This window comes from Hemiscyllium ocellatum, chromosome 24, assembly GCF_020745735.1.
Source record: "Hemiscyllium ocellatum isolate sHemOce1 chromosome 24, sHemOce1.pat.X.cur, whole genome shotgun sequence".
Lineage (NCBI taxonomy): Eukaryota > Metazoa > Chordata > Chondrichthyes > Orectolobiformes > Hemiscylliidae > Hemiscyllium > Hemiscyllium ocellatum.
This window is the reverse complement of record NC_083424.1, coordinates 41,927,453-41,953,112: the sequence shown is the minus strand read 5'-3', so window position 1 is coordinate 41,953,112 and position 25,660 is coordinate 41,927,453. Positions and strand designations below refer to the sequence as shown.

Sequence of the window (25,660 nt, the reverse complement as noted above, 5' to 3'; positions counted from 1 at the left end):
GCAGAGCAGGCTTGTAGACCCAAATGTTGTATTTCTTATTTTTAACTCGGACAAAGTTATAATTGTTACTGAACCAATCCAAGCATTTGATCAGAAAAGCATGTAAATACTCCTAATGGAGACACACTGGATTAGAATAGGTTGTTAGTTGTTTTTGACTGGCGCAGATGGGTTGAAGAACCTTTCTCCTTGCTGTAGGTTTCTATGACTCTAACTAGGTAACTTGGCAATGATAAAGAACAGCATTTTGTTACTGAGAGGTAGCAGCAGTGACCGTACTGTAAGAAAGAGTGCCAGTGGGTACAGTATACTCTTACATTTAAGAAACTCTGGAGAATGGCGAACAACCATTAAGGTTGTAAACACTAGTGGACAAGACAAAATAAACCAGAAACTTGCGAGCTGATGACATCAAATTTTTACTTATCACAGGAATATAGTGCAGGATTGTTTCGGGGTTTGAACAACGTGGCTATAATGAGAAATGCAGCAGAATTGTGCAAGTAATCCAACAAGGCCTACTTTTACATTGAGATCAACCTGCTGTGTCCTTTAAACACCTTTCAGGCATGGAGGTGAGATTCTCGCTAGAAGGTGGTGCCTAATAAAGGTGATTATTGTTTATTAATGACCTCATTAACTGTTCATCTCATCTCATTAGTATGCAGCTTCTTATCCAACATATTGCGAATAGACACTGAGAATTCTCAATGTGAAAGTCAGAGAGAACACCTGGCGAAAGGTATTGAAGAGCACCCATATTGGTCACCACAAGACAGCATCACCATGGACATTGGTGCTCAACTTCTCAATCTCAGATTTTCTTGCAGGGTACTGAGGGAGTAAAGACCTGCATTTCAGCGTGCAACATTAACTAATATGAAAATCCTGTGCTGCAGGAACACGTGACAAGTAGGGATAGGCACACAACTCATGGATTGGACCAGGCTGCATCTCAGAGCTGTCTGCTTTTTCTCTCTCACTTGCTTGGCGCCTCCCTGCATTCCCACAGTATCCCTGCCTCACCTTGTTGTACCATACCTGTTCATCTTCAGACTGTGGCTGAGGTGACAATGTGTTCTCAGAGGTGCTGGGTTGACCTGCTGTTTTGGACAGGCGTGCAGACAGGCTGCTCGCCAGTCGGGATCTGTCCAGAAGGACATATTGCTGAGAGGCACACTGAGATTTAACAGAAATGCGTGTGCACAATGTCTGCAAGGTAGACATTCTGCATGTTTATTCAACCGAATGGCCGTGTCAATGAGTAGATCAGGACCTGGCCTCAGTCCAGTCATGGGTGGAAGGTGTCCATTGAGGGAGGTCCTATTTGCATCAGCCATGGGCACAGTCACGGTCTGATCACAACCTGGGATTTGGACAGTAGTCAATGGCATTGTGTATCAATCAATGAGCAGCTACAACAACAGCAATTAGCGTCTGGTTGGTCATGTGCAGGGGCTGCTTGTTGAAATCAGTCAGAGGTCCAGGGCAAAAACAGAGCTGAGTTCCTGTCCATCGATCATTCAGGACGATGGAAAGATAGCAGTTGGGGTAAAGGGTGGGCTTATTGCTAAAGGGAGTGAGCGAGGAATGCGGAGGCCTGAGTTGAGGTGGGGGTCAAGGACAGTATAAGGGAGGTATGTGGAACTGCATCACTGGGCATTATAGTCTATAGAGGGGTAATTACTGGCAGTGAGTACCACTATGGGCTCCACAGGGAGAGCACTGAGGATGAAGATGTCTATTATTAAGAAGTTGGGGCTCGGTAGAGAGGGAGAACACTTGGAGGCAAAGTTAAATGTGATGGGACACGACATGGCAGAGTCAGTGGAAATGGGCTGTCGAGGTATTGAGAGGTAGGTAAAAGGGGGCATGGACATTCGGGGGGGGGGGAGGTGGCGGAGGGTACATGCATGCCAGGCAGAGCCCAGTGCTGATGGTGTTCACTGTGTCCCATGCCAACACTCACCATTCTCTAAATGTGAAACATGTGACGATGTTGTCACTTTAAAAGGTTATTTTATCCTGGTGTGTTTTTTTTTGAAGATCAGTTGTAAGGCATTTGTATCAAGCTAAGAAAGTAAACAGTTTGTGAGGCCTGGGTTTTAATTTAAAGAAGTTGGAACAATGAAAGCAGCCTGGGTGCAGCCAGTTCTCACAGACCAGGTTTTCTCAATTTCAGGTTTAGTTTTGATCAGAAGCCTTTGGGGTCTCAAAACAGTTGGAATCTTCACTGAGTGTCTCCAGGCTGCTATTTTCTCTGAACTTACTCTTCATGTTCTTTTTCCCTCCTGGATTGGAGAACCGCATGTGAGAATCTATGTCTGAATTTGCCTTTTTGCCATGGGTTGTGTTTATGGAATGTTACTATACTGGAACAGTTAATCAACAATAGTTACTGTGTCTATTATTCAGCTAAGTTTTACAAGAGAGTTAAGTTTTTCTAAATTCTCTTTCTTTGGTTTGCATTTTAATTATAGTGTTTAAATAAATTGTGATCTGCTTAAGGTTGAGTAGTTTGACCAGTCGCATTTCATCTGGAAAATAGCACTTCACATTGACTTGTACCTTAAAATAAGAAAACGTTATGGTGTAGGCTACCTTCTTAAAATATACAGAGGGGTCTGATCTGGTCTATAACAAATACAATTTGGAATATGAGTTGATATAGCACCCTGGGTGGGTGGAGTCAGTGTCAGCTTGATGGTAAAAACTGCAGGAGCAACACATGCTGCACACTAGGACACTGATGGTGAAAATACATAAGGCGTACACTTGCAAACTGACTTCTCCATCTCTTGAAGCTGCCTGGCTTTTGTGTTCTTCCAGCCTTCTGCTTGTCTATCTCGCTGACACTGAAGCTGAAATAATGAGGGAGACATGGTCCTTGTTATCAGGGTGCAGCATGTCTCACTTTCTGCTGGAGTGTGAACTAACCTCACCTGCAGAGAATTCTACCAATGACTTCACTGAGACTGAGGCATCTGCATTACTCCTTATAATAGGGGCCACTGGCACTGAGAGATCTGTGGTGGGACGTTGGTCACTGTGGCTGCCTTCCTAAGAAGGAGAAAGCAAATACCAGGCCAACAGAAAGTCCAGGAAAAGCAGCAGGTTGCCATGGACACCCAGCTCTGAGACAGGCCACATACATAAGGCCCTCTGTGATTTGTCCCTGACTCCATTTCTTGAAGATGAGCGAAGTACAGTGTCAACATAGACTCCATATGTGCTAGGACACAGTGCTGGATGTTGGAGCGATACCCATGGGTCTTCAGGAGTGGGAAGTCATCCTCTCCCAGTGGTTGCTTTGAACTGCTATGCAACTTGCTCCCTTACAGGCACTGATGGGTCACCTGTGTGGGATCTCTCAGTTGTATACCCACAAACGAATCAGGACAGTGACCAACTCCATCTGTGCAACATCGGTTCAGTTTGTTTCCCGATGACAAGGTTAATGCTGTTGCCTGTGCGTTAGGATTCAGGAACACCCAGGTACAGGGCGCCATCGACTGCACACATGTGGCACTGAGAGGGCCTTTTCACAACGCTACAGAATTCATCAACTGGAAGGGGTTCCATTCCATTAATGTTCAGGTAATCTCTACTTACTATTGCCAATTCCTCACTACCCTGGCAGCTGCCACTACTGCTACATCCTGGAGCAATCTCATGTTTAAGGGCCTGGTGTCTGACAGGGCTACCAACTGTGACCATGGCTCATGGCACCATTGTGCAACCTCCTGACTGATGCGAGCACTGAAACAATTAGGCAAACACGGTGGCTCACAGCATCAGGGACCTGGGTTCAATTCCAGCCTCAGCCGACTATCTGTGTGGAGTTTGCACATTCTCCTCGTGTCTGTGTGGGTTTCTTCCGGGTGCTCTGGCTTCCTCCCACTGTCCAAAGATGTGCAGGGTAGGTGAATTGGTCAAGCTAGGTTGCACATAGCATTGAGGGATGTGTGTAGCTTAGGTGCATTAGTCAGGGGTAAATATAGGACAATAGGTAGGAGAATGGGTCTAGGTGGGTTACGCTTTGGAGGGTCTGTGTGGACTTGTTGGGCCAAATGGCCTGTTTCCACACTGTAGGGATTCTATGAATGCTGCTGAATTTGGCATGTTGGAGTAGACGATGTAGTCTACCAGTTTAGTTTGAACAGTGTGTTACAACATCCTGACACTACATTTTTGGTGCAGGCAGTGAGACAGCGTGCTAGATACTGGTGAGCTGAGGGATGGGACCAGTCTCCCCAAAAGGATGACAAGGAAACTGTTGTAGAGGAGGTTCTCCTCATGCATGACAGAGCTCAGCAATGTCGGGTGCTATGAGACAGACAGGATCTGTTTGTCATCTGGTTCGAATGAACAGGAGTTGGGTGCAGCAGGCCATCATGGACTATAGACCCATTGCTGGTCGTGATGCCAGCACGGTTTGCGTGGTGGGGCACACTTTAACGCCTACTGGTTTTGTTTGTGCTGCTTTTGTTTGGCTGCAAACAAAAGTTCACGATTGGAATTAACATCAAACATACAACAGTACAGCACAGGAAGAGGTTCTTCAGCCTACCATGTCAGTGCTGACCATGATGCCATCCTGAACTAATCCCATCTGCCTGCACATAGCCCGGATTCCTCTATTCCCCTGCCTGTTCATGCGTCTCTCTAAATTGTCCGATTGCTTCCCTGTATCTGATGTTCTCCTACAAGCTGCGAGTCAGCAGTGGGCACTAAGGACAGGGTAGCACTGACTCAGAGGGTATGGAAATGAGATGCAGAGGAGTTAAGCTGTGTGGCCTGGTAATTAACCAATGACAATGGTGGGAGAATGGGGTTGTATTTGCAAGAAGGTTTCAGCTCTGTTGACATTAATCGACGAGCAGTGTGGTTTGATGGTTGCTGTGCCATGATGTTGGTTAGTGAGGAGCAATGTATACTTGCCAACATTTGTCTGGGTGTACAGTGCAGTGTGGGCACCAGAGATACCAAACTTTTGTGGAAATCTGCTGAGTAGCTCATGTTCTGGGAACAGCGGATGGCAGAATGGTGTTAGAATTGAGTGAGGGGCACTACAGAGGCAATGTATGTACTTAATGGAACATTTGGTGAAAAATCTCGCTTGGTCTTGCTGAGAGAAATTGCTTGCGAGACCTGAAGAAACTGACAAAGAAAAATCAATGTTTTGCCTACAGTCTACTGTTCAATTCAAAAATTAAAATAATTCAACATTAAAAAATGCTATGCGCTGTGCATTACTTTCAATCAACTCTCCTTTCATCTTGCTTTCACTGTGTCTGTAATACAGATAGAGCAATTTCTCATGTAAAAAGTTCATGAGATCATGCCAAGCAAGTCGGGTGCACTCAGCACGCCAAAGGTTATCTGTTTTGCTCTCCCCACTCCTATTCCAGAGTTGTTAATGATTCAAATAAATGCATAACGATATCTTTTAAATAGAAATTAGACTGATTTGAATTTGTATGATGGTGTCCCATACGGTAACATCAAGTCCATAATGTTATTGCATTGATCAGGGTTAATTCTGTTTGTTCAGATCCATCATTAAGGTCACCAGGTCTAATTGCTGTGGACATACAATATCCTGGGGCCAACTGGAAATGAATTGCCATTGATAAGGGAGGTATATAGATTCCCAGCTGCTTCCATTTTATCAGCTGCCCGTCAGAAGAAACCAATATGCGATGACTAGCTCTTTCTCCTTGTATCATCTTCTTGATGTTTGCAAGTGTACAATGATGACTGCAAAACTTCGTTACAGATGCAATGACCTTTAAGCGCAACTTCTTGTAAATTAGTTAAGAAGGAAAGAAAAATAAATCTGAGGGCATAGTGTCAAAAAAATGCACCAACTATCTCCAAACTCATGGTTGAAACTACAGCAAACAGCAACCTAAAAACTTCAAAGCACCTTTGGAGATTTTTATGGTGCAGTAGTCATGTTCCCAACTTTGGATGAGAAAGTGTGGGTTCAAGCCCCACCAGCTCCAAAATTCTGCCCAAACAGTTGCTGAACAAAGAGACCTTGGAGTGCAGGTTCATAGCTCCTTGAAAGTGGAATTGCAGGTAGATAGGATAGTGAAGAAGGCGTTTAGTATGCTTTCCTTTATTGGTCAGAGCACTGAGTATAGGAGTTGGGAGGTCATGTTGCGGCTGTACAAGACACTGGTTAGGTCACTTTTGGAATATTGCGTGCAATTCTGGTCTCCTTCCTATCAGAAAGACGTTGTGAAACTTGAAAGAGTTCAGAAAAGATTTACAAGGATGTTGCCAGGGTTGGAGGATTTGAGCTATAGGGAGAGGCTGAATAGGCTGGGGCTGTTTTCCCTGGAGCATCGAAGGTTGAGGAGTGATCTTACAGAGGTTTATAAAATCAAGAGGGGCATGGATAGCGTAAATAGACAAAGTCTTTTCACTGGGATGGGGGAGTTCAGAACGAGAGGACATAGGTTTAGGGTGAGAGGGGAAAGATTTAAACGGGCAACATTTTCATCCAGAGGGTGGTGCGTGTGTGGAATGAGCTGCCAGAGAAAGTGCTGGAGACTGGTACAATTACAACATTTAAAAGGCATCTGGATGGGTAAATGATTAGAAAGGAATAGAGGGATATGGGTCAAGTGCTGGCAAATGGAACTACATTATGTTAGGATATCTAGTCAGCAGAGAGTCATAGAGATGTACAGCACGGAAACAGACCCTTTGGTCCAACCCTTCCTTGCTGACCAGATATCCCAACCCAATCTAGTCCCACCTGCCAGTACCCAGCCCATATCCCTCCAAACTCTTCCTTTTCAATGCCTCTTAAGTGTTGCAATTGTACACGAGTTGGACCAAAGGATCTGTTTCCGTGCTGTATGTCTCTATTAGTCTATATCTGTACATTGATGCAAAATACAAGCGCATCTTTGGTGCCCATTGAGCTGGGATTCTGAGTGGAAACGGCAATCCTGTCAACAACAACATGTGAAGCTGGCATCTACCAAATGCAATTGTTGTGAGGCAGCTGTTAATTATATTCGCTCACATGTAGGAGTATGTTTGCACAAAGAATAGAAACATAACAGTATGCGCTATGCTCATGTGTACCAATTGCAAGGCTCAGGTTAAACTGAATCACTGAGTTATATTCTCCCACTTACTCTCTGTAGCCCTGCACGTTGTCCCTTTCCAAATACCAGCCTCTTGTCCTTTTGAAGTGCCTCAATTGTAGCTGCCTCCCTCTCACTCGCAGGCAGTGCATTCCAGAATTATCTTAAATCTGTGCCCTTCAGATTTAGCAGTGGAAACAGGTTTTCCCCATAGACTCAGTCCAAAACTCCCTCATGATTTTGACAGGACAGGGAATGCTTGTGAAATTACCGTTCATTTTCACAATCATTGTGGTGTAATAGGGATAAACCTTTTTAAAACCGAGCTGATCTCCTGATGTAAACAACATGCTTTATTTTTTAACTATTTGATTTGTGTCATCCATTCACCTCAATATTTCAACCAGTTGTTTTCAACAGAGGAAATAACAAACAGTAAATTAAAGTGTGAAATTCCATTTTTAAATGATAGATGATTGGACTTTTCGTGATTAACAACCTGGTAGCAAAATATGATTCACAAATATTTTCTATTACATAACAACTTGTTTCGATGAAAAATCGAGAGAACTGCTGATGCTGGAAATCAGGGAACAAAAACAGAAATTTCTAGAAAAACTCTGCAGCAATTAAGGAAGGATCTGCGTTCTGATAGAGGGTAACTGGACCCAAAACGTTAACTCTGATTTCTTTCCACAGATGCTGCCCGACCTGCTGAGCTTTTCCAGCAGTTTCTGTTTCTGTAGTAGTTTTGATGATTGATTAAAGACATACAGGATTACTGTCATCCATTTGAATACATCAGAGTTTTGTAACATACTGCATATGAGCCTTATTGTTGTGGTTCTGATCGCCAAGCTGGGAATTTGTGTTGCAGATGTTTCGTCCCCTGTCTAGGTGACATCCTCAGTGCTTGGGAGCCTCCTGTGAAGTGACCTTGACCCAATATACCGGCCACTGCAGCGGACAGCTGGAACTGACAACCGGAAGTGGCAGATACAAACCACTATAAATGCCGGAGGAAAGATCACAGAAGCACTTCACAGGAGGCTCCGAAGCACTGAGGATGTCACCTAGACAGGGGACGAGATGTCTGCAACACAAATTCCCAGCTCGGTGAACAGAACCACAACAACCAGCACCCGAGCTACAAATCCTCTCACAAACTTTGAATACTAGCCTTATAATTCACATGAATCAATAAATCAAAACATTCTCTTCTATCTTATTAAAACAATTTTTATCATCCATCAGAGAATGATGAACCATCTTAGTATGATGCAGCCTTGGGAGAGGATAGGCAGAATGGCCTATTCCTGCACTGGAGCTTCTGACTTCAGTGAGACAAGCAGATGACTTTTAGTTGTATCTAGCATTTTTGCTGCCAACTTTTAAAGTTAAAATCATTAGCAGAATTTAAAAGGATTCACAAACAATTAAAGGAAGAAAATGTGCACAGCAGGCACTATAAATCTAAATTTGGTGTAATGGATATTTTTAGACCCAATTGACATATTACCCAGTTATATGAGAAAGACATCCTTGCCAATTAAAATGTTAAATCATGGAAAACTTCTTTTATTTTTATAAAATTATTTTTCCTATCCTTTTCCTTAGTAAAGGGGTTGATAGCTATTCAATTCCACAGGTGAAGGTGAGATTCTAGTAGGATGATGCCCACTGTGTTATCAGTTTAATTATAGCAGAGGAACACTGCATATCTTCACATGATGTGGCGGAGCCAGTGTTGGACTGGGGTGGACAAAGCTAAAAATCACACAACACCAGGTTATAGCCCAAAAGGTTCATTTGGAGGCACTAGCTTTCAAAGTGCTGCTTCTTCATCCATGTAATATTTTGAAAATTCCACTTTGGAATTAGAACCAGTCTGACTCAAGATTGGGATACAGACAGACTTTAACCTCACACATTTAATACATTGTCTGAGCTGATGTGTCACCTTTTGTTATAAAACCTTAAGCTATCTTGAGAATGTGACTTAAAAGAAGTTCTGGGATTTACATATTAAAGAGCCGAAACTAGCAAACCCATTCTAAAAGATGAAAGACTTAACAATCTAGGTTTGTTTAATATATCATTTCAGCTGCATGCCAATGTAATCTTTTGCTACAAATTCTGTGTTTTGTGGTCCTGCTCCATAGCCACCTGATGAAGGAGCACTTTGAAAGCTAGTGCTTCCAAATAAACCTGTTGGACTATGATCTGGTCTTGTGTAATTTTTAACTATCTTCACTGAGAAAATGGGCAAAAACTCTCAATTTCTCGGTATAATATTGGTTGAGTGGTGTAGCTTTGTATTAAATGGGCCAAGCCAGTGTGTACAATGGAGTTTGGGATTTTGAGAGAAGGTTCAAATCCACGTTATTGATTATTTACACATATCCCAAGATGCTGAGACTAACAGACTATGAATAACTTAAAATTATTGATCAAACCTCGACATAATTCAAACAGGACGAATTAGCAGCTGTGGTATTGAGTTGTTTGGACACTGGTGGCCTGATTGCAAGACGCTCGAAATCTACACTAGCTCACAGAGATGTTCATACCAGTTGAGTCACAGATGAAGTGACTGAAGATGCTTTGAAATGAATTGCTTAGTTTTGGCACAGCAGGCAGAATCTGCACAAGAGGTGGGAGGCTTGGCCACTAACTAAAGAGTCAGAGAGAATTCCTCCCCACCCCACAAGCTTCGCTTTGGGAAGAACTCCCTGCCTCTTCTCCCACCCTGGGTCTTAACAGGCAAGAGGCTCTGCCCACTGACAGCAGCTGACCAATGAGAGGACAGCAGCTCTTCTGTACTCAGCAGCACTACCATAGAACCGGTGGTTGCTGTTGGTACTGCACCAAAGCCTTGGATCGAATAGAGACCCCAGCACAGATGAGTGTGGATTTAAATTTGAGTTACTCGTGTTACATTTATTGAGATACAATGGAATGTGTCATTTTGCATTCTACACAGGCAGATCATAGCATACAAAATGCAACAGGGTAGCAGAACAGAATACAGTGTTACTGCCACAGAGAAGGTGCGCAGAGAGAAAACAACATTGCCATTTGAGAGGTCCATTCAGAAGTCTGTTAACAGCGGGGAAGAAGTTGTTCAAATGTGTATTCAAACTCTTATATCTTCTGCCTGATGGATGAGAGTGGAAGACAGTATAACTGGGGTGGGATTACGTTGGTTGCTTTCCTGAGGCAGAGGGAAGTGTAGATGGAGTCAGTGGATGGCAGCTAGCTTGCAGGATGGACTGGGTTGTGTTCACAACTCCCTGTAGTTTCTTGTGTTCTTGGGAGGATGTGGTGTGGCAACTGATCTTGACAGGGTATGAGTGTATGTGGGGGGGGGGGGGGGGGTGGAGAGGGGGGTGCTGAACACCAAGGGTGGGGGGAGGGGTTGCATTCAGCACATCCACTCCTTCCCCAACCCTGATGTTCAATTCCAAGGTTACCTAATTTCCAGGGTTTGCCAGTTGTGCTCTCCACACAGCGAGCCCCCTTGCCTGCCCCTGGGTTCATCCTAGCAGCATGGGGATGAGGCCCCTTAGTAGAAATTACAAACTGAGTAACACTTGTGAAGAACTCCTTTGGTATTATTGTTTGGCTGGATCAGTTTAATATAACAGACAGAAAAATGTCCTTTAATATTGTACAAAAGAAATTAAAGTCCATTTACATTTAGCCTAAAAAGACTTTAGAAATAACTTCTCAAAAGTTCCGTGGGCATCACGACTGCAACAATGTTTTCCATCCTCCTTCGGTGTAATTTTCACCTGAGGGGTGGCGCACTCTGTATCCTCTTCGGCAAATCTAACTTTAGTTGTAACCAGTTGTCATAGTCAGCTGCAGGCATCTGAACTACCTTGTCCCGCATAAACTGTGAATTAAATAGCATAATAGATGATTTCAGTGCAATATGGGAACAGATCCTTCTGCACAGGACAGTTACAGTGATATTGTTCCCTCTGACAGTTTGCTACTTACACACAATATCTCTGGGTGCTAGTTTAAAACACTGGATAAGCAGTTTAAACAAAGCCAGCTAATGCTATTTTTAGTAATGCACAAAGGCATTTGACATGAGCATTTATATAAAAAGTGAAACCCCTACGTATTTAAGAAGCACCATCATAATTTTAGTGTTAGATGGGAATTTCAGAAAACCCCTTTCCATTTCCCATTACTTCATCAATGGTTAGACTTTACAGCAGGAAATAAAATGAGAATCAAGGTCTTCGTTCATGGCTTGTAGGTGCATGCTGTACTGGATGTGGTACTGAATATGTATATTGCTTGGTCAGTATTGTTGGCAGATGCCACTCAGGATCACAATGACAATACTTCACCTCAACATTCCATTGTGTTTTGGGTTCCTGTCCAGTGACTCCAAGAGGAAAATGTGCTTGTCAGATGAGAACAGAATTGAACGTGGCGATGATGCTCTCTTTGACAAAGAGTTCGCTAAACTCTCACTACCTGAATTTATCCTTCACAAGCTATGATCAATTGAGGCAAAATTGAGGAAAAAATTATGTAAGTTATTAGAGAAAAGAAAATAATTTGACCCTTTGACAAAGGGTCAGTTAGACTCGAAACGTCAGCTCTTTTGTCTCCTTACAGATGCTGTCACATATGTTGAGATTTTCCAGCATTTTCTCTTTTGGTTTCAGATTCCAGCATCTGCAGTAATTTGCTTTTATTTAAATAATTATGTTATTAGGCATTAGCAGAATTCTAGAGGTGAGAGTGATAGCCTGTGACATCTTCAAAACAAACATGGCACCAGGGAGCCCAAAGAAAACTTAATTCAATGGAGTTCAGGGAAAGCACTCCAGTCTTTGGAGTCACACCCAGCACACAGGAAAATAAGTGTGATTATTGAGCACCAGTACTGCTTCAGGATAGCACCCTACACCTGGTGATCTTCATCAATAATCTTCTCTCCAATATAAGGTCAGAATGAAAGCCATTCACAAACAACGGCACAGCGCTCAGCTCCATGTGCAACTTGTCACACAATGCATATGTCCCTACCTGCACATAAACAGGACCTTGGCTTTGGCTGAGAAGTAAGATTAACATTGGCAAGATACCAAGGGCCTTGACTGTATAAGAAAGAAAAGCACCACTTTCCCCTTGATTGTCAATTGAATTGCCTTAGTCAAGTCTCCCAACATTCACATAGAGTTATAGAGAAATACAGCACAGAATCAGACCCTTCGGTCCAACCAGTCCATGCTAACCATGTTCCCAAACGAAACTAGTTCCACCTACTTGTGCTTGGTCCATGTGCATTTATCAAATGTCCTTTAAACGTTCTAACTATACCTGCAACCACCACTTTCTCTGGAAGTTCATTCCACACATGAACCACACTCTGTGTCAAAAAAAGTTGTCCCTCATGTCCTTTTTAAATCTTTCTCCTCTCACCGTAAAATATGTCCCCCAAGTTTTGAACTCCCCCTCCCTATGGAAAAGAACCTTGCTATTCACTTTATCCATGCTCTTCATGGTTCTACAGACCTCAATATGGTCACCCTCAACCTCCTAGTCTTCAACGAATAAGATCCCAGCCTTTCCAGTCTAGTTTTGTAACTCAAACCCTCCATTTACATCTTTCAGGTTGGCACTCACCAAAACCTTGCCATTGTACGCAACAGCTAACATCAGCACATTGCAGTGAAACAAGTGCAGTCTGCAATAAACATGCAGCAACTGCTTGAGCTTGCTTCAATTATACCTGTTAGCTCATGTGATCATAGACTGCTACAGTACAAAGGGTCACCATTCAACCCATCCTATTCCTGAGAGAACTACCTAGCTCATCTCACTCTCCAGCCCTATCTGCATAACTCTCTAAATTCATCATTTTCAAATATATATCCAATCGTGTTTTGAGACCTCATATGGAATCCACCTCCAGCACTCTCTCAGGCTGTGCATTCTCAATTCTAATAGTCCTCTTGAGTAAAGAGGTTTCTCCTCATCTCACTCCGAGTTATGTTGCAGACAATGTTGAAATTGTGACCCCTCAATACTGACATAGCAACTAGGCGAAACCAAATATCCTTTACCCTGTCAAAATTGTTCATAATTTTGAACGCCTCAATAAGGTGACCTCATTCTTCTCTGCTCCAATTTCTCTAATCTTTCCTTGTATCTAAAATCCCTCATCCTACTATCATTCTACTGAATCTCCTTTGAACTCTCTCCAGGGCTTTAACATCCTCCAGGGTGGCACGGTGGCACAGTGGTTAGCACTGCTGCCTCACAGCGCCAGCGACCTGGGTTCAATTCCCGACTCAAGCGACTGTCTGTGTGGAGTTTGCACGTTCTCCCCGTGTCTGCGTGGGTTTCCTCCGGGTGCTCCGGTTTCCTCCCACAGTCCAAAGATGTGCGGGCCAGGTGAATTGGCCATGCTAAATTGCCCGTAGTGTTAGGTAAGGGGTATATGTAGGGGTATGGGTGGGTTGCACTTCGGCGGTTCGGTGTGGACTTGTTGGGTCGAAGGGCCTGTTTCCACACTGTAAGTAATCTAATCTAAATAAATCCTCCTTTCCATAAAGTGCCCAGAACTGAACACAATATGGACTGGCCAATGATTGTAGAGGTGTAGCATCATTTCCTTGCTTTTATACACTTTATAGATCTCTGACATTTATTTAAAAAACATCAAGCAGTAAGATTATAGGAAACACATTTAAGCTCAAAATTGGAAATAAACCAGGCTGGGGCACACTGACAGCAGCAAGCTAAGGAAGTTCATGGCTACATGTACTAGATGAACAATAAGTGTATCTTGTCATTGTTACTCTCTGGTTTTCACAAGAACAAATATAAAGATTTATTTCAACGACTCTCAGCAAAGCCTCCCTTTCTCAAAGGTAAAATAATCTCATGACATATGACTTGCTGCCGCTTACACTAAATTTTTTTTGTGAAATTGGAATTTGCCTGTTACTCTCTCCACTAATTATGCAGATTGGTTCTCACCTCAATAGCTGCACTGATATCTGGAGAACACAACTCCCAGGTTCGCAGTCCATTGAGCACCTTGAGGAACTGATGTGGCCGAACTCGGAAACTCTGCCGCTCTCCAAACCTTCTCAATCTTTTCAGGATTCGGTCGATCTTTTGGTTTGTTTTAACAGTCTCAGGAATTCGACATAATAGGCTGGAATACCTGAAAAACAAAATGGCATTAGTTATATGACACTTTGATCTTTTGCTACAAATTCTGTGTCCTATGATCCTGCTCCACTACCTGACAAAGGAGCAGCGTTTGTCATTCCAAATAAACCTGTTGGACTATTACCTGGCATTGTGTGATTTTTAACTTTTGAAAAAAAAGGAAGTCTCTCTTTGCTGTCCAGTAACAATACTGAACTCTCTTTCTCAAAGCGGCTGTGCATGATAATTGTTACCTGTTACTGACAGTCCTGACCTTTGATAGGGATGCTTGACAACTGTCTTCTGCATCTTTTAATAGCCATTCTGCATGAGGTTGATAATAAGTAATGGCAGGATAATCACTCATGATGAGCCATCATGTATGTTTTATAATACACTCACCAATGACCATGCATTGTTGTCAGTGCTGGACTTGTGCTCTTATGAAGGACCTTTTATCATGAAAGGCCAGTCTGTAGTTAAAGGACCTTTAACTTGGCTGGAAACCCACTGTAGTGACTGTGACAATTATTAAAGAGAAGTTTTTCATTTTCCCATTCCAAGAAGTGCCGAGGTCAATTCTATCATTTCTACAGCAACCTCAGCACAGATTGGAGATTATACCCAGAATCTCCACCATCTGCATGGTTGACATTTTCGTTTGACAGGGCAGACAACCATTCCACTGGAGCAACTAGGGATCAAACCACTCACATAAAAGCTCAGAATTCTTTTCAGGTCTGATGAAGAGTCATTTGGACTCCAAATGTTAGCTTGGTCTCTCTCCATGGATGCTGCCTGACCTGCTGTGATCTCCAGCATTTGTTGTTATCAGTGCAGATTCCAGATCTGCAGTAATTTATTCCTACTTTTTGGATTCTTAATTACTGCTTGCCCATTTCTCACTTAATTTTTCATCAACCGTTTCACTGCATACAAAGGAAAGACAATAACTTCTTTGACGTTTGATACTTACCAGGTCTCTGTATTCGTTTGTATTTTATCTCCTTTAGATTCCTGAAGTGATCTCTGCATATCCTCGTTGAATGTATAAAAGCTGACTACACTGTCAAGGGCACGGAATTTGCACTTGCTAATCTCCCAGCGTTTCCTAAAATTTAGAATAGAACATTTTGTCAGTGACGAGGTAAACGTTGTCACTCCATCTACACTACGAGAAAGTGAGGACTGCAGATGCTGGAGATCGGAGTCGAAGAGTGTGGTGTTGGAAAAGCACAGCCGGTTAGGCAGCATCCGAAGAGCAGGAGAGTCAACGTTTTGGGCATAAGCTCTTCATTAGAATGGGCTTCTACCTGAAACGTTGACTCTCCACCTCCTCAGATGCTGCCTGACTGGTTTTGCTTTTCCAGCACCACACTCTTTGACTCCATCACCACCTCCCCCTGGAAGTAGGGCCAAACAACTTTAGGGAGGAGCAGGCAAAAAGGAGTGTTGGGCCTTGTATCTTTCCTCCACTTTGGGATTTGCCTAGCCTCTACACAATACCACAATTTGGAACTGAGCGGGGTATTGTGGATCCTCTAAGAGCCATTGGAAGCTGCTTTCTATCGGTTAAAAACCAGTAAGAATGGAGCAAGAAGTGATTCATATTCGTCTCAGTTTACGTCGTTCACAAATAACTGAACGCGGTTAGGAACAGGAGTAGGCCAACCAGCCCCACTACTCGATTGATGTTTTCATTATAAAACAAATTAGCAGATGGGAAAAGCATTGTATAGTGAACTTAGTGTTATATTTTAGAAGCAGCTCATTCAAAACTCAAACTGTTGCTCTAAAATTAGCAAAAGCGAAATTAAAACAGAGGCACGTACTACAGCACTACTTCAAGTTGGCATTTTATTTATTACAGGTTATTTTTTTTAAGGCTAAATCATTGAATCTGTTTTTTTTAATTCAAGACAAAACTGCCATAAATAAATCTGATTCAACATTGTATGAAGTATAGATAAGAAAGTGTACACGCACTTCTCCAAGGCTTCCAGGTTGTCATGGAGACACAAAGCTGCTTCCTCATTTACCTCGATGAACTTTGACTGCATCTCCAGAGGGAGAGAGGATTTGCTGGCAACAAACAGACTGGTTTCTGAAGCAAGGTCTAAAGGTGAGCTGATAGAAATGAACAAGAGAGTGTAAACCAAGTTAAATTCAGTCTGAGTACAGGGAACTTAATTGTAAGTGGCATTCAGTCAGCCCCACCTGACAGTACCACACACTCATCACACATACAACTCTTAATACTGTGTTAAAACCAGGTAAATGTTTCACAATAATACTCCTGCTATCTGACTAAGCTATCTAGCCAGAAGCCTAACCTTCTCAGCCAACCTACAAGACCTTGGGTTGATTCAGATTTTCTGGATTCTGTCCTATTTTCCATGCTAATTTCAATCAGTAATTGGTTTGCCAATTGATTGCATCAGACAACGCACATATAAATTTCAGACAGGCACATTAATGAGCATGCAACAGGATTTAAGCCCTTCTGATGGTTTTACAGAACTCAAATTTGCTCATTCCACAATCATTTACAAGTTGCACTGCAGTAATTCACCAAGTCTCCTTCCATAGTACCTTCCAGCCCGATTACCTCTACCAGGATAGGAAGGACAAGGGCAGCAATACATGGAACAGCACCAAGTTCCCCTCCAATACAATATTCTGACTTGGAATCATAATACCATTCCGTCAGTATCACTGGATTAAAATCCTAGAACTCCCTGCACTACACGGACTGCAGTGGTTCAAGGTGACAGCTCACCACCACCTTGTCAAGGGCAGTTAGATTAGATTAGATTAGATTAGATTACTTACAGTGTGGAAACAGGCCCTTCGGCCCAACAAGTCCACACCGACCCGCCGAAGCGCAACCCACCCATACTACGGGCAATTTAGCATGGCCAATTCACCTGACTCGCACATCTTTGGACTGTGGGAGGAAACCGGAGCACCCGGAGGAAACCCACGCAGACACGGGGAGAATGTGCAAACTCCACACAGTCAGTCGCCTGAGGTGGGAATTGAACCCAGGTCTCTGGCGCTGTGAGGCAGCAGTGCTAACCACTGTGCCACCGTGCCGCCCTGAGTTAGGGATGGGCAATAGATGTTGGCCCAGCCTGGAACATCAATACTCCAAGAATTAATGTAAAAAAACCTGAATTGATACATCCAACATACTTATGACACATCTCATTGGAATCATTCAATGACATTGTTAAAAGTACATTCAAATGAGCTTTTAGTCGGATTACAGAGGAACCTTGATTATTCGAATATCAATTATCCAAAAATCGGATTATCTGAAGAAGATCTCGAGGTCCTGATAGAAAAATTAAATCAAAACCATGTTTCTAACAATGATTGCGTCTTTTGTTTACAGTGATTAAACAGGCACCGTCTCCAAATGACTGACCTCCCGCCCTCTCTCTCTCTCTCCACACTTAACCCTAACACCCCCACCCTCCCTGTCTCCCCCGACAATCTCTCCAACATTGTCCTGTACAGGGCAAACATGGAACCTGTCAAAACATTGCAATAAAAAGTTGTGTGTTTGTGTCTGCTATTTGGAGACTTACCCCACAAAGACAGCAGCAGCTGCAGTAGCAGTCTTGTTGTTTATGTACAGTCTGACTGCCCTGGAGAGGGGGCGGGCGGGTACGGGGCGGTGTTGGATATGGTTGGGGGGTGGGGGTGATGTTGGACAGGGTTGGGGAAAGCGGGGGCAGGCAGGGGGGTGGTGTTGGACGGGGTTGGGGCACGGGGGGGCGGTGTTGGACGGGGTTGGGAGCGGGGGCAGCTTTGGACGGGGTTGAGGTGCAGGGGGTGGTGTTGGACAGGGTTGGTGGCAGCGGCAGGCGGGGGGGTGGTGTTGGATGGGGTTGGGGGTGGTGTTGGACAGGGTTGAGCGGAAGTGTTGGATGGGTTTGGGGGCAGGGGGTGTTATTGGACGGGGGGCGGTGTTGGATAGGGATGATGGAGGCGGGGCCGGTGTTGGACAGGGTTGGGGCGCGGCGGGTAGTGTTGGGCAGGGGGTGGTGTTGGACGGGGTTGGGGGGCAGGGTGTGGTGTTGGGCGAGGGCGGTAGTGGACGGGGTTGGGGGGGCAGGGTGTGGTGATGGGCGGGGAGGTGTTGGGGGAGGCGGGAGCGGTTTGGACAGGGTTGGGGGGTGGGGAGCGGTGTTGGACAGGGTTGGTGGGGCGGGGAACAGTGTTGGAAAGGGTTGGAGGAGGCGGGGGTGGTGTTGGACAGGTTTGGGGGAGGCACGGGCGGTATTAGACAGGGTTAGGGGAGGCGGGGAGTGGTGTTAGACAGGGGTGGGGGAGGCGGGAGCGGTGTTGGACAGGGCTGGGGGGTGGGGAGCGGTGTTGGACAGGGTTGGGGGAGGCAGGGCGGTGTTGGACAAGGTTGGGGGAGGCGGGGGTGGTGTTGGACAGGGTTGAGGGCGGGGTGTGGTGATGGGCAGGGCGGGGAGCTGTGTTGGACAAGGTTTGGGGGGGCGGAGCAGGCAGGGGCAGTGTAGGAGAGGGTTGGGGGGCAGTGTAGGACAGGGTTGGGGCGGAGGGTGGTGTTGAGCCAGGGGGCAGTGTTGGACAGAGTTGGGTGACAGAGGCAGTCGGTGTTGGACGGGGTTGGGGGCGAGGGGCAGTGTTGGGCGAGAGTGATGTTGGAGAGGGTTGGGGGTGGAGTGCCGTGTTGGATGGGGTTGGTAGTGGGGACCGGTCTTGGACAGGGTTGTTGTGGAGGTGGTGTTAGACAGGATTGGTGGCAGGGGTAGTCGGGGGTACTGTTGGATGGGGTTGGGGCGCAGTGTTGGGCAGTGGTGGTGTTGAACGGGGCTGGGGGCAGTGTTGGACAGGGTTGGGGGGCGGTATTGGGCGGGGGGGCGGTATTGGATGGGTTTGGGGGCTGTGGGTGGTACTGGATAGGTTTGGGGGCAGGAGCGGTGTTGGACAGGGTTGAGGGCAGGGGCAGGCGGGGGGGTAAGTGTTGGATAGGTTTGGGGGCAGGGGCTGGTGCTGAACGGGGTTGAGGGTGGGGGGGTAGTGTTGGACAGGGTTGAGGGCGGGGGTGATAGTGGGTGGGGTCAGTATTGGACAGGGTTGGGGGCGAGGGGTGGTGTTGAACAGGATTGGGGGCGGGTGGTGGTGTTGGACAGGATTGGGAGTGGGGGTGGTGTTGGACAAGGTTGGGGACGGGGGCAGTGTTGGGTGATGGTGGGGGGTAGTTTTGGACAGGGCGGAGGGGACGGTGGTGGTGTTGGTCAGGGGACAGTGTTGGACAGGGTTGGTGGCAGGGGCAGGTAGGGGGTGGTGCTGGACAGGGTTGGGGGGGCAGTGTTGGGCAGGAGTGGTGTTGGATGGGGTTGGAGTTGGGGTTGGGGGTGGTGTTGGGCAGGGTTGAGGGTAGGGGGTTTTGTGCGGGGGGTTTTGTGCAGGGGGTGGTGTTGGACAGGGTTGAGGGCAGGAGGTGGTGTTGGTCACGGTTGTGGGGGCAGGGGCAGGCGGGGGGTGGTGTTGGATGGGTTTGGGGGCAGGGGGTGATGTTGAATGGGGTTGAGGGTGGGGGGTGATGTTGGGCAAGGTTGGGGGCGGCGCGGTGGTGTTGGGCAGGGTTGGGGGCAGGGGCAGTGTTGCACGGGGCTTGGTATTGGACGGTGTTGGGGGCGGGGATGGTGTTGGGCGGGGGTGGTGTTGGACGGGGTTCGGGGTGCAGGGCAGTCTGGGGCGGTGTTGGATGCGGGGGGTGATGATGGGGGTGGGGTCTTGCGCGCTGTGTGCTGCTGCAGTCCCCTGAATAGGGAGCAGACTTTAAAAACTCCCGAGCCCCAGAGAAAAGGCATTTATCGATTAACCGAATAATCGATTATCCAAATGAAATAGTGCCCGCCCATCTCGTTCGGATAATTGAGGATACCCTGTACATGTAACACTGAAGAAAGCGCAGCAATATTATGAATATTTGTAAAACATAATTATTAATGAGACAAACTAAACTACCAAATAGCTGCTTGTTACTCTGCAACACTGTTCCATAAGCCTCCACTTTCAAACAAATCAAATTGGAAGGCCGAGGAGATCCAAGATGGCGGCGACTCAGCAAGTCTGAGTCTACAGAGCCCTTCCCAAAACCTGGGAAAAGTGGGTTTCCTGCCCCCACCACACTTGCCAAACCACCCAAAAAATTTCTTTAATCTTAATTAGCTGCTGAATATTATATTTAAATAGTCTAATACTGAGTGGATAATGAGTAAATCAAAGGGACCCCGCAGCTCTCAGAAAACAAAGACCCCTCCCCCACCCTCCTCTCCTCCTGCTGCAGCTGATGTAAAAACAGGCCTTATAGAGATGATTGCCAGATTGGAATCGACACTCGTCAATTTCATCGCAGAATCCCGACAGAGATGGAATGCATTCGAAGAAAAGCTACAGAAACAGAGTCAAACTATTGGAGAATTGCAGGGCCGAGTGGAGGGGGCGGAACTAAAGGCCACGACCTCAGAGGCTGCAGCTCAAACAGCTGCAGAACAGGTGCAAGCTCTGGAGCAGAGAGTCAGGGCCTTTGAAATCTACATGGATGATATTGACAACAGAAATCGGAGAAAGAATATTCGGTTGCTGGGCCTTCAAGAGCAAGGAGGGAAAGGACAGTTAGTAGTATTTCTGGAGCGATGGCTGCCCCAGCTTTTAAACCTGGGGGCTGAAACTGACCGGGTAAGGGTGGAGTGGGCCTACCGGGTCGCAGTACGCGGATCTGGCCCAAACCAGCGCCCACGCCCGGTCCTGTTCCGGCTGCAGAGTTATAGGGAGAGGCAGATACTCCTGGATGCCTCCAGAAAGCTTGGAAAGGATCCTAAAGCTATGATTCATGAAGGATCCAAGATTATGTTATTTCAGGACTTCTCCCCGGCTTTGGCACGAAGGAGGAAGGCGTTTGATGAGGTGAAGAAATGTTTAAGGGACTTAGATATTCAATACACCTTACGCTACCCAGCGACGCTATGCTTTACCCATGAAGGATCCGAGTATAATTTTAGATCATCGGAAGAGGCCAAGAAACTTTTAGACTCGGTTAAATAAATCGTAAGAGACAATTTATGTTGGCTTGCCTCTCCCACACTCCGTGGGGAGAAATGGATACTTTATTCTACTTTACTTTTGCCTCTGGGAGCGGGGTTGTCTTCCTTGCTACGTTATTATACTTAACTGTAATCTGTTGGAGTTGTAATTTTATAGTTATGTGTGTTTGTACGTGGCATTGATGCTATTAGATATACTCAGGTATTGGTGGGGAGGGGTGGGGGTGCGGCGCTCACTGTTAACTCTAGCTGGGTATTATATCTAAATCCTATTAAGGAGCGCCCGGGTCGAGGGTGGGACACTGTTTGGGAGAGGATATGGTGGAACGTTGGAAAGGTAGTAAGGCCTCCTGAGAACAAGGGGGAAGATCTCCATTCAAACATGTTTAATTTTTTTTTGTTTGTTCTTATTGTTTGGAAATAGCTTCCTTTTTATCATACTGTTATGAGTGTATTAGAGAACATTTTCTCTTATTTGAAGGATGTAAGCAACTCAACTATACACTCTGGATGATTGTGGATTAGTTGAATTTTGATGATTATATATTTAAGATCTATTTTTATATTAATGTTTGTGCTTGAAAATTCTGCTTATTTTTGTAAATTTGTCAAAATGTTAAATTCCCAATAAAAATATCTATATATAAAAAAAATTGGAAGGCCACTTTGAATATGTGGCTCTTTCAGACTATAAAATGTAACTTACAAACATACAAATTAGCAGCAGGCATAAGCTATTTAGTCAAGCGAAAGTGAGGACTGCAGGTGCTGGAAATCAAACACAAGATTAGAGTGGTGCTGGAAAAGCACAGCAGGTCTGGCAGCATCTGAGGAGCAGGAGAATCGACGTTTCAGGCAGGAGCCCTTCATCTCATTCCTGATGAAGGGCTTATGCCCAAAACGTCGATTTTCCTCTTCCTCAGATGCTGCCAGACCTGATAAATTATTTAGCCCCTGCTCCATCATTCAACTACTTCATGGCTGACCTGATTGTAACATCCAGTGTGCACCCCTGCCAATCACTGATAACCTTCCACCCTCTTACTTAACAAGAAACTATCTACATACATCTTAAAAAAACATCCAAGGACTCTGCTTCTACCACCTTTCCAACAAGAGAGTTTCAAAGACTGTTGACCTTCTGAAAGCAAAACTTTTGCCTCATATTCACATCTTGTTTCAATGGATGACACTTGAATTTTGAACAGAAACTCTTAGATCTAGATTTTCTCATAAATGGACACACCCTCTCTACGTCTACCTTATCAAGACCCCTCATGATATTGTATGTTTCAATCAAATCACCTCCTATTCTTCTAATCTCCAGGGGATACTCGGCCAACCTGTCCAGCATTTTTTCATAAAATAACCCCCACTCCTCCATTCCCCAGGGTGTTACAGTGACTCAGTGGTTAGCACTGCTGCCTCATAGTGCCAGGGACCCTGTTCAATTCCACCCACGGATGACTGTCTGTGTGGAGTTTGCATGCTCTCCCTATGTCTGCGTGGGTTTCCTCCCACAGTAGAAAGATGTGCAGGTTAGGTGGATTGGCTATGCTAATATATCCATAGTGTCCAGGATATGCAAGATAGGTGGATTAGCTATGAGAAATGGAGGTTTACAGGGATGGGGTGAATCTGGGTGAGAGTTGGTGTGGACTCGATGGGCCAAATTACCTGCAGTAGGAATTCTATGATTCCATGAATGCATTGGGCAAACTTTCTTTGAACTGTTTCTGACACATTTACACCCTTCCTTAAATAAGATGACCAATACTGTATACGATGCACCAGATGACATCTCACTAGTGCCCTGCATAACTGAAGCATAACCTCCTTGCCTTTGTGTTCAATTCCCCTCACCATATGATAACATCCTACTAGCTTTACTAATTACTTACTGTAACTGCAAGCAAACCTTCTGTGATTCATACATGAGCTCTGTATCTCAAAGCTCTGCCATGTCACCATTTAGACAACATGTTTATATCCAAAATGGTCAATTTCACATTTTATACTCCATTTACTCCATATACCTGTATATTTTTGTACCTTCCTTATGTTCTCTTAACAATTTATTTTCGTACTTACCTTTGCATCAGCAGCAAACTTGAAAATGATACAATCTGTCCCTTTGTCCAAGTAATGGATAAAAAGGAAGTTTTGGAAAATTAAAAGCAATGCATCAACTATCTCACTAGTCATTTATTTTAAGGAGCAGAGGTGGACAAGTTAGTGCAATGACATCAGTATGGTCAGCAATGCTTCTAACTACATATGCAGGTACAGTATGAGGCAAAGCAGATTTGATGGGTTGAATTGCCTACTGCTGCTCTGAGTCTTATGGTCCTATGAGCTCCTATAACTTACAAGGTTAGAGTCCACGGTATGGTCAGTATGATTAGTAGAGGGTTCTTTCTGAAACAGCTCACTTGTGATGCACAAAATGACTTGCTTCTCTGCTGTAAATTATCTGTTTCTACTTTTGATATTTTCCTCACACCTGTGTCAAGTACCTTGGGATGCTTTTGTACATTAAGATGCTGGATGAATTCAAATTATTGTTTTATTTTTCTCTAAACTGTTGTCATCACATGAACAGAAGTCTATACTTAGAAACTTGCTACGAATTTTATTTACTTATTTATGATGAAGACACAGCCAGGTTGGTATTGCAGCACGGCTCAAGCTCCATGCAGTCAATTATTGACTGAGTAAAATCATCTCACAGCACAGCATAACTCATAACGAAGGCAGGAATACTCCCCAAGAGGCTTACATAGATTGAATGCCCGAAGAGATTTACACTTGTGCTCACACCAAATTAAAATGAACATCAGGAACACTGATTTTATGCTCCATACTCTCACCAAACAAATTGGGATTGCAGACATTTTTTTCAGGTATCAACCTTAATTTGAGAAATACCTTTTTGGCCTATCCTGTGGTTTATTGAGGTCAGTCCATTGTTCTGTGCTGGAATTGGTCATGATGTTTCTTTTCTCATTACTCAGGGCTGCTGCTGGACTATAGGCAGAAAGAGAATTGTCATCATACCCAGTTAGTGTACCTAGTCAACAATGACACCTCACGATCTTTGAATACTGTACATTCAGTCCTTCTGCATTGTCCATTATGGACAGGAACAGTGAACAAGCTTCATATTGAAAAAATAATCGATCAGGTGATGTTTCTGCTATAGGATATTTCCCCAGGTAGTATCTGAAAACTTAATGAGCTTAATCATTGGGCCTCTGTATTTATTTAATGACACTTTACACAAGTGAATGTTGATAATGCTTGATCTTAATAATAGAAATGGTCACGCACCAGAGGATTGATAGCTGGAGCCAACATTCCCTATTTTGTCAAACAGAAATCCTGAGAGTATGCAGGACATTGTTTGCATGAGAATCTGCAGTAAAATCCCAACTAACTGCCACAGACAGCGAGATCTCCTTGATCAAGAACAGAAACTGACAGATAGCCAAAGATCACAAATGATGATCTTGGTCAAATGGGCCAGAATCACCGACAAGAAAGCAAAGCATTAAATACACATGATTAAATAAGTTATTTGAGATTTATTTTGTTAAGAAAATGGCCTCAGTCCCAGCTGATTCCTGATTCTGGATTAGTGGTGCTGGAAGAGCACAACAGTTCAGGCAGCATCCAAGGAGCAGCGAAATCGACGTCACAGGCAAAAGCCCTTCATCAGGAATAAAGGCAGTGAGCCTGAAGCGTGGAGAGATAAGCTAGAGGTGGGTGGGGGTGGGGAGAAAGTAGCATAGAGTACAATGGGTGAGTGGGAGAGGAGATGAAGGTGATAGGTCAGGGAGGAGAGGGTGGAGTGGATAGGTGGAAAAGGAGATAGGCAGGTATGACAAGTCCGGACAAGTCATGGAGACAGTGCTGAGCTGGAAGTTTGGAACTAGGGTGAGGTGGGGGAAGGAGAAATAAGGAGACTGTTGAAGTCCACATTGATGCCTGGGGTTGAAGGGTTCCGAGGCGGAAGATGAGGCGTTCTTCCTCCAGGCGTCTGGTAGTGAGGGAGCGGCGGTGAAGGAGGCCCAGGACCTCCATGTCCTCAGCAGAGTGGGAGGGGGAGTTGAAATGTTGGGCCACAGGGCGGTGTGGTTGATTGGTGCGGGTGTCCCGGAGATGTTCCCTAAAGCGCTCTGCTAGGAGGCACCCAGTCTCCCCAATGTGGAGGACACCACATCGGGACCAATGGATACAATAAATTTGTGAAATGAAATGGGCATTCAC

The 25,660-nt window shown here is 44.9% G+C and overlaps 1 protein-coding gene across 1 annotated transcript in view; it reads right to left on the bottom strand.

The window, feature by feature from the left end:
* Window positions 1-10,582: 10,582 nt before the first annotated feature.
* Window positions 10,583-25,660, bottom strand: part of LOC132827376 (coiled-coil domain-containing protein 60-like) — an 84,729-nt gene continuing 69,651 nt past the window's right edge. The window contains exons 10-14 of the mRNA XM_060844036.1: window positions 24,320-24,418; window positions 16,284-16,424; window positions 15,274-15,408; window positions 14,121-14,310; window positions 10,583-11,004 (exon numbers count right to left, since the gene is read on the bottom strand). Coding sequence (XP_060700019.1) covers window positions 10,897-11,004; window positions 14,121-14,310; window positions 15,274-15,408; window positions 16,284-16,424; window positions 24,320-24,418 — 673 coding nt within the window. The 3' untranslated portion in view covers window positions 10,583-10,896. The remainder of the gene's footprint in view (window positions 11,005-14,120; window positions 14,311-15,273; window positions 15,409-16,283; window positions 16,425-24,319; window positions 24,419-25,660) is intronic.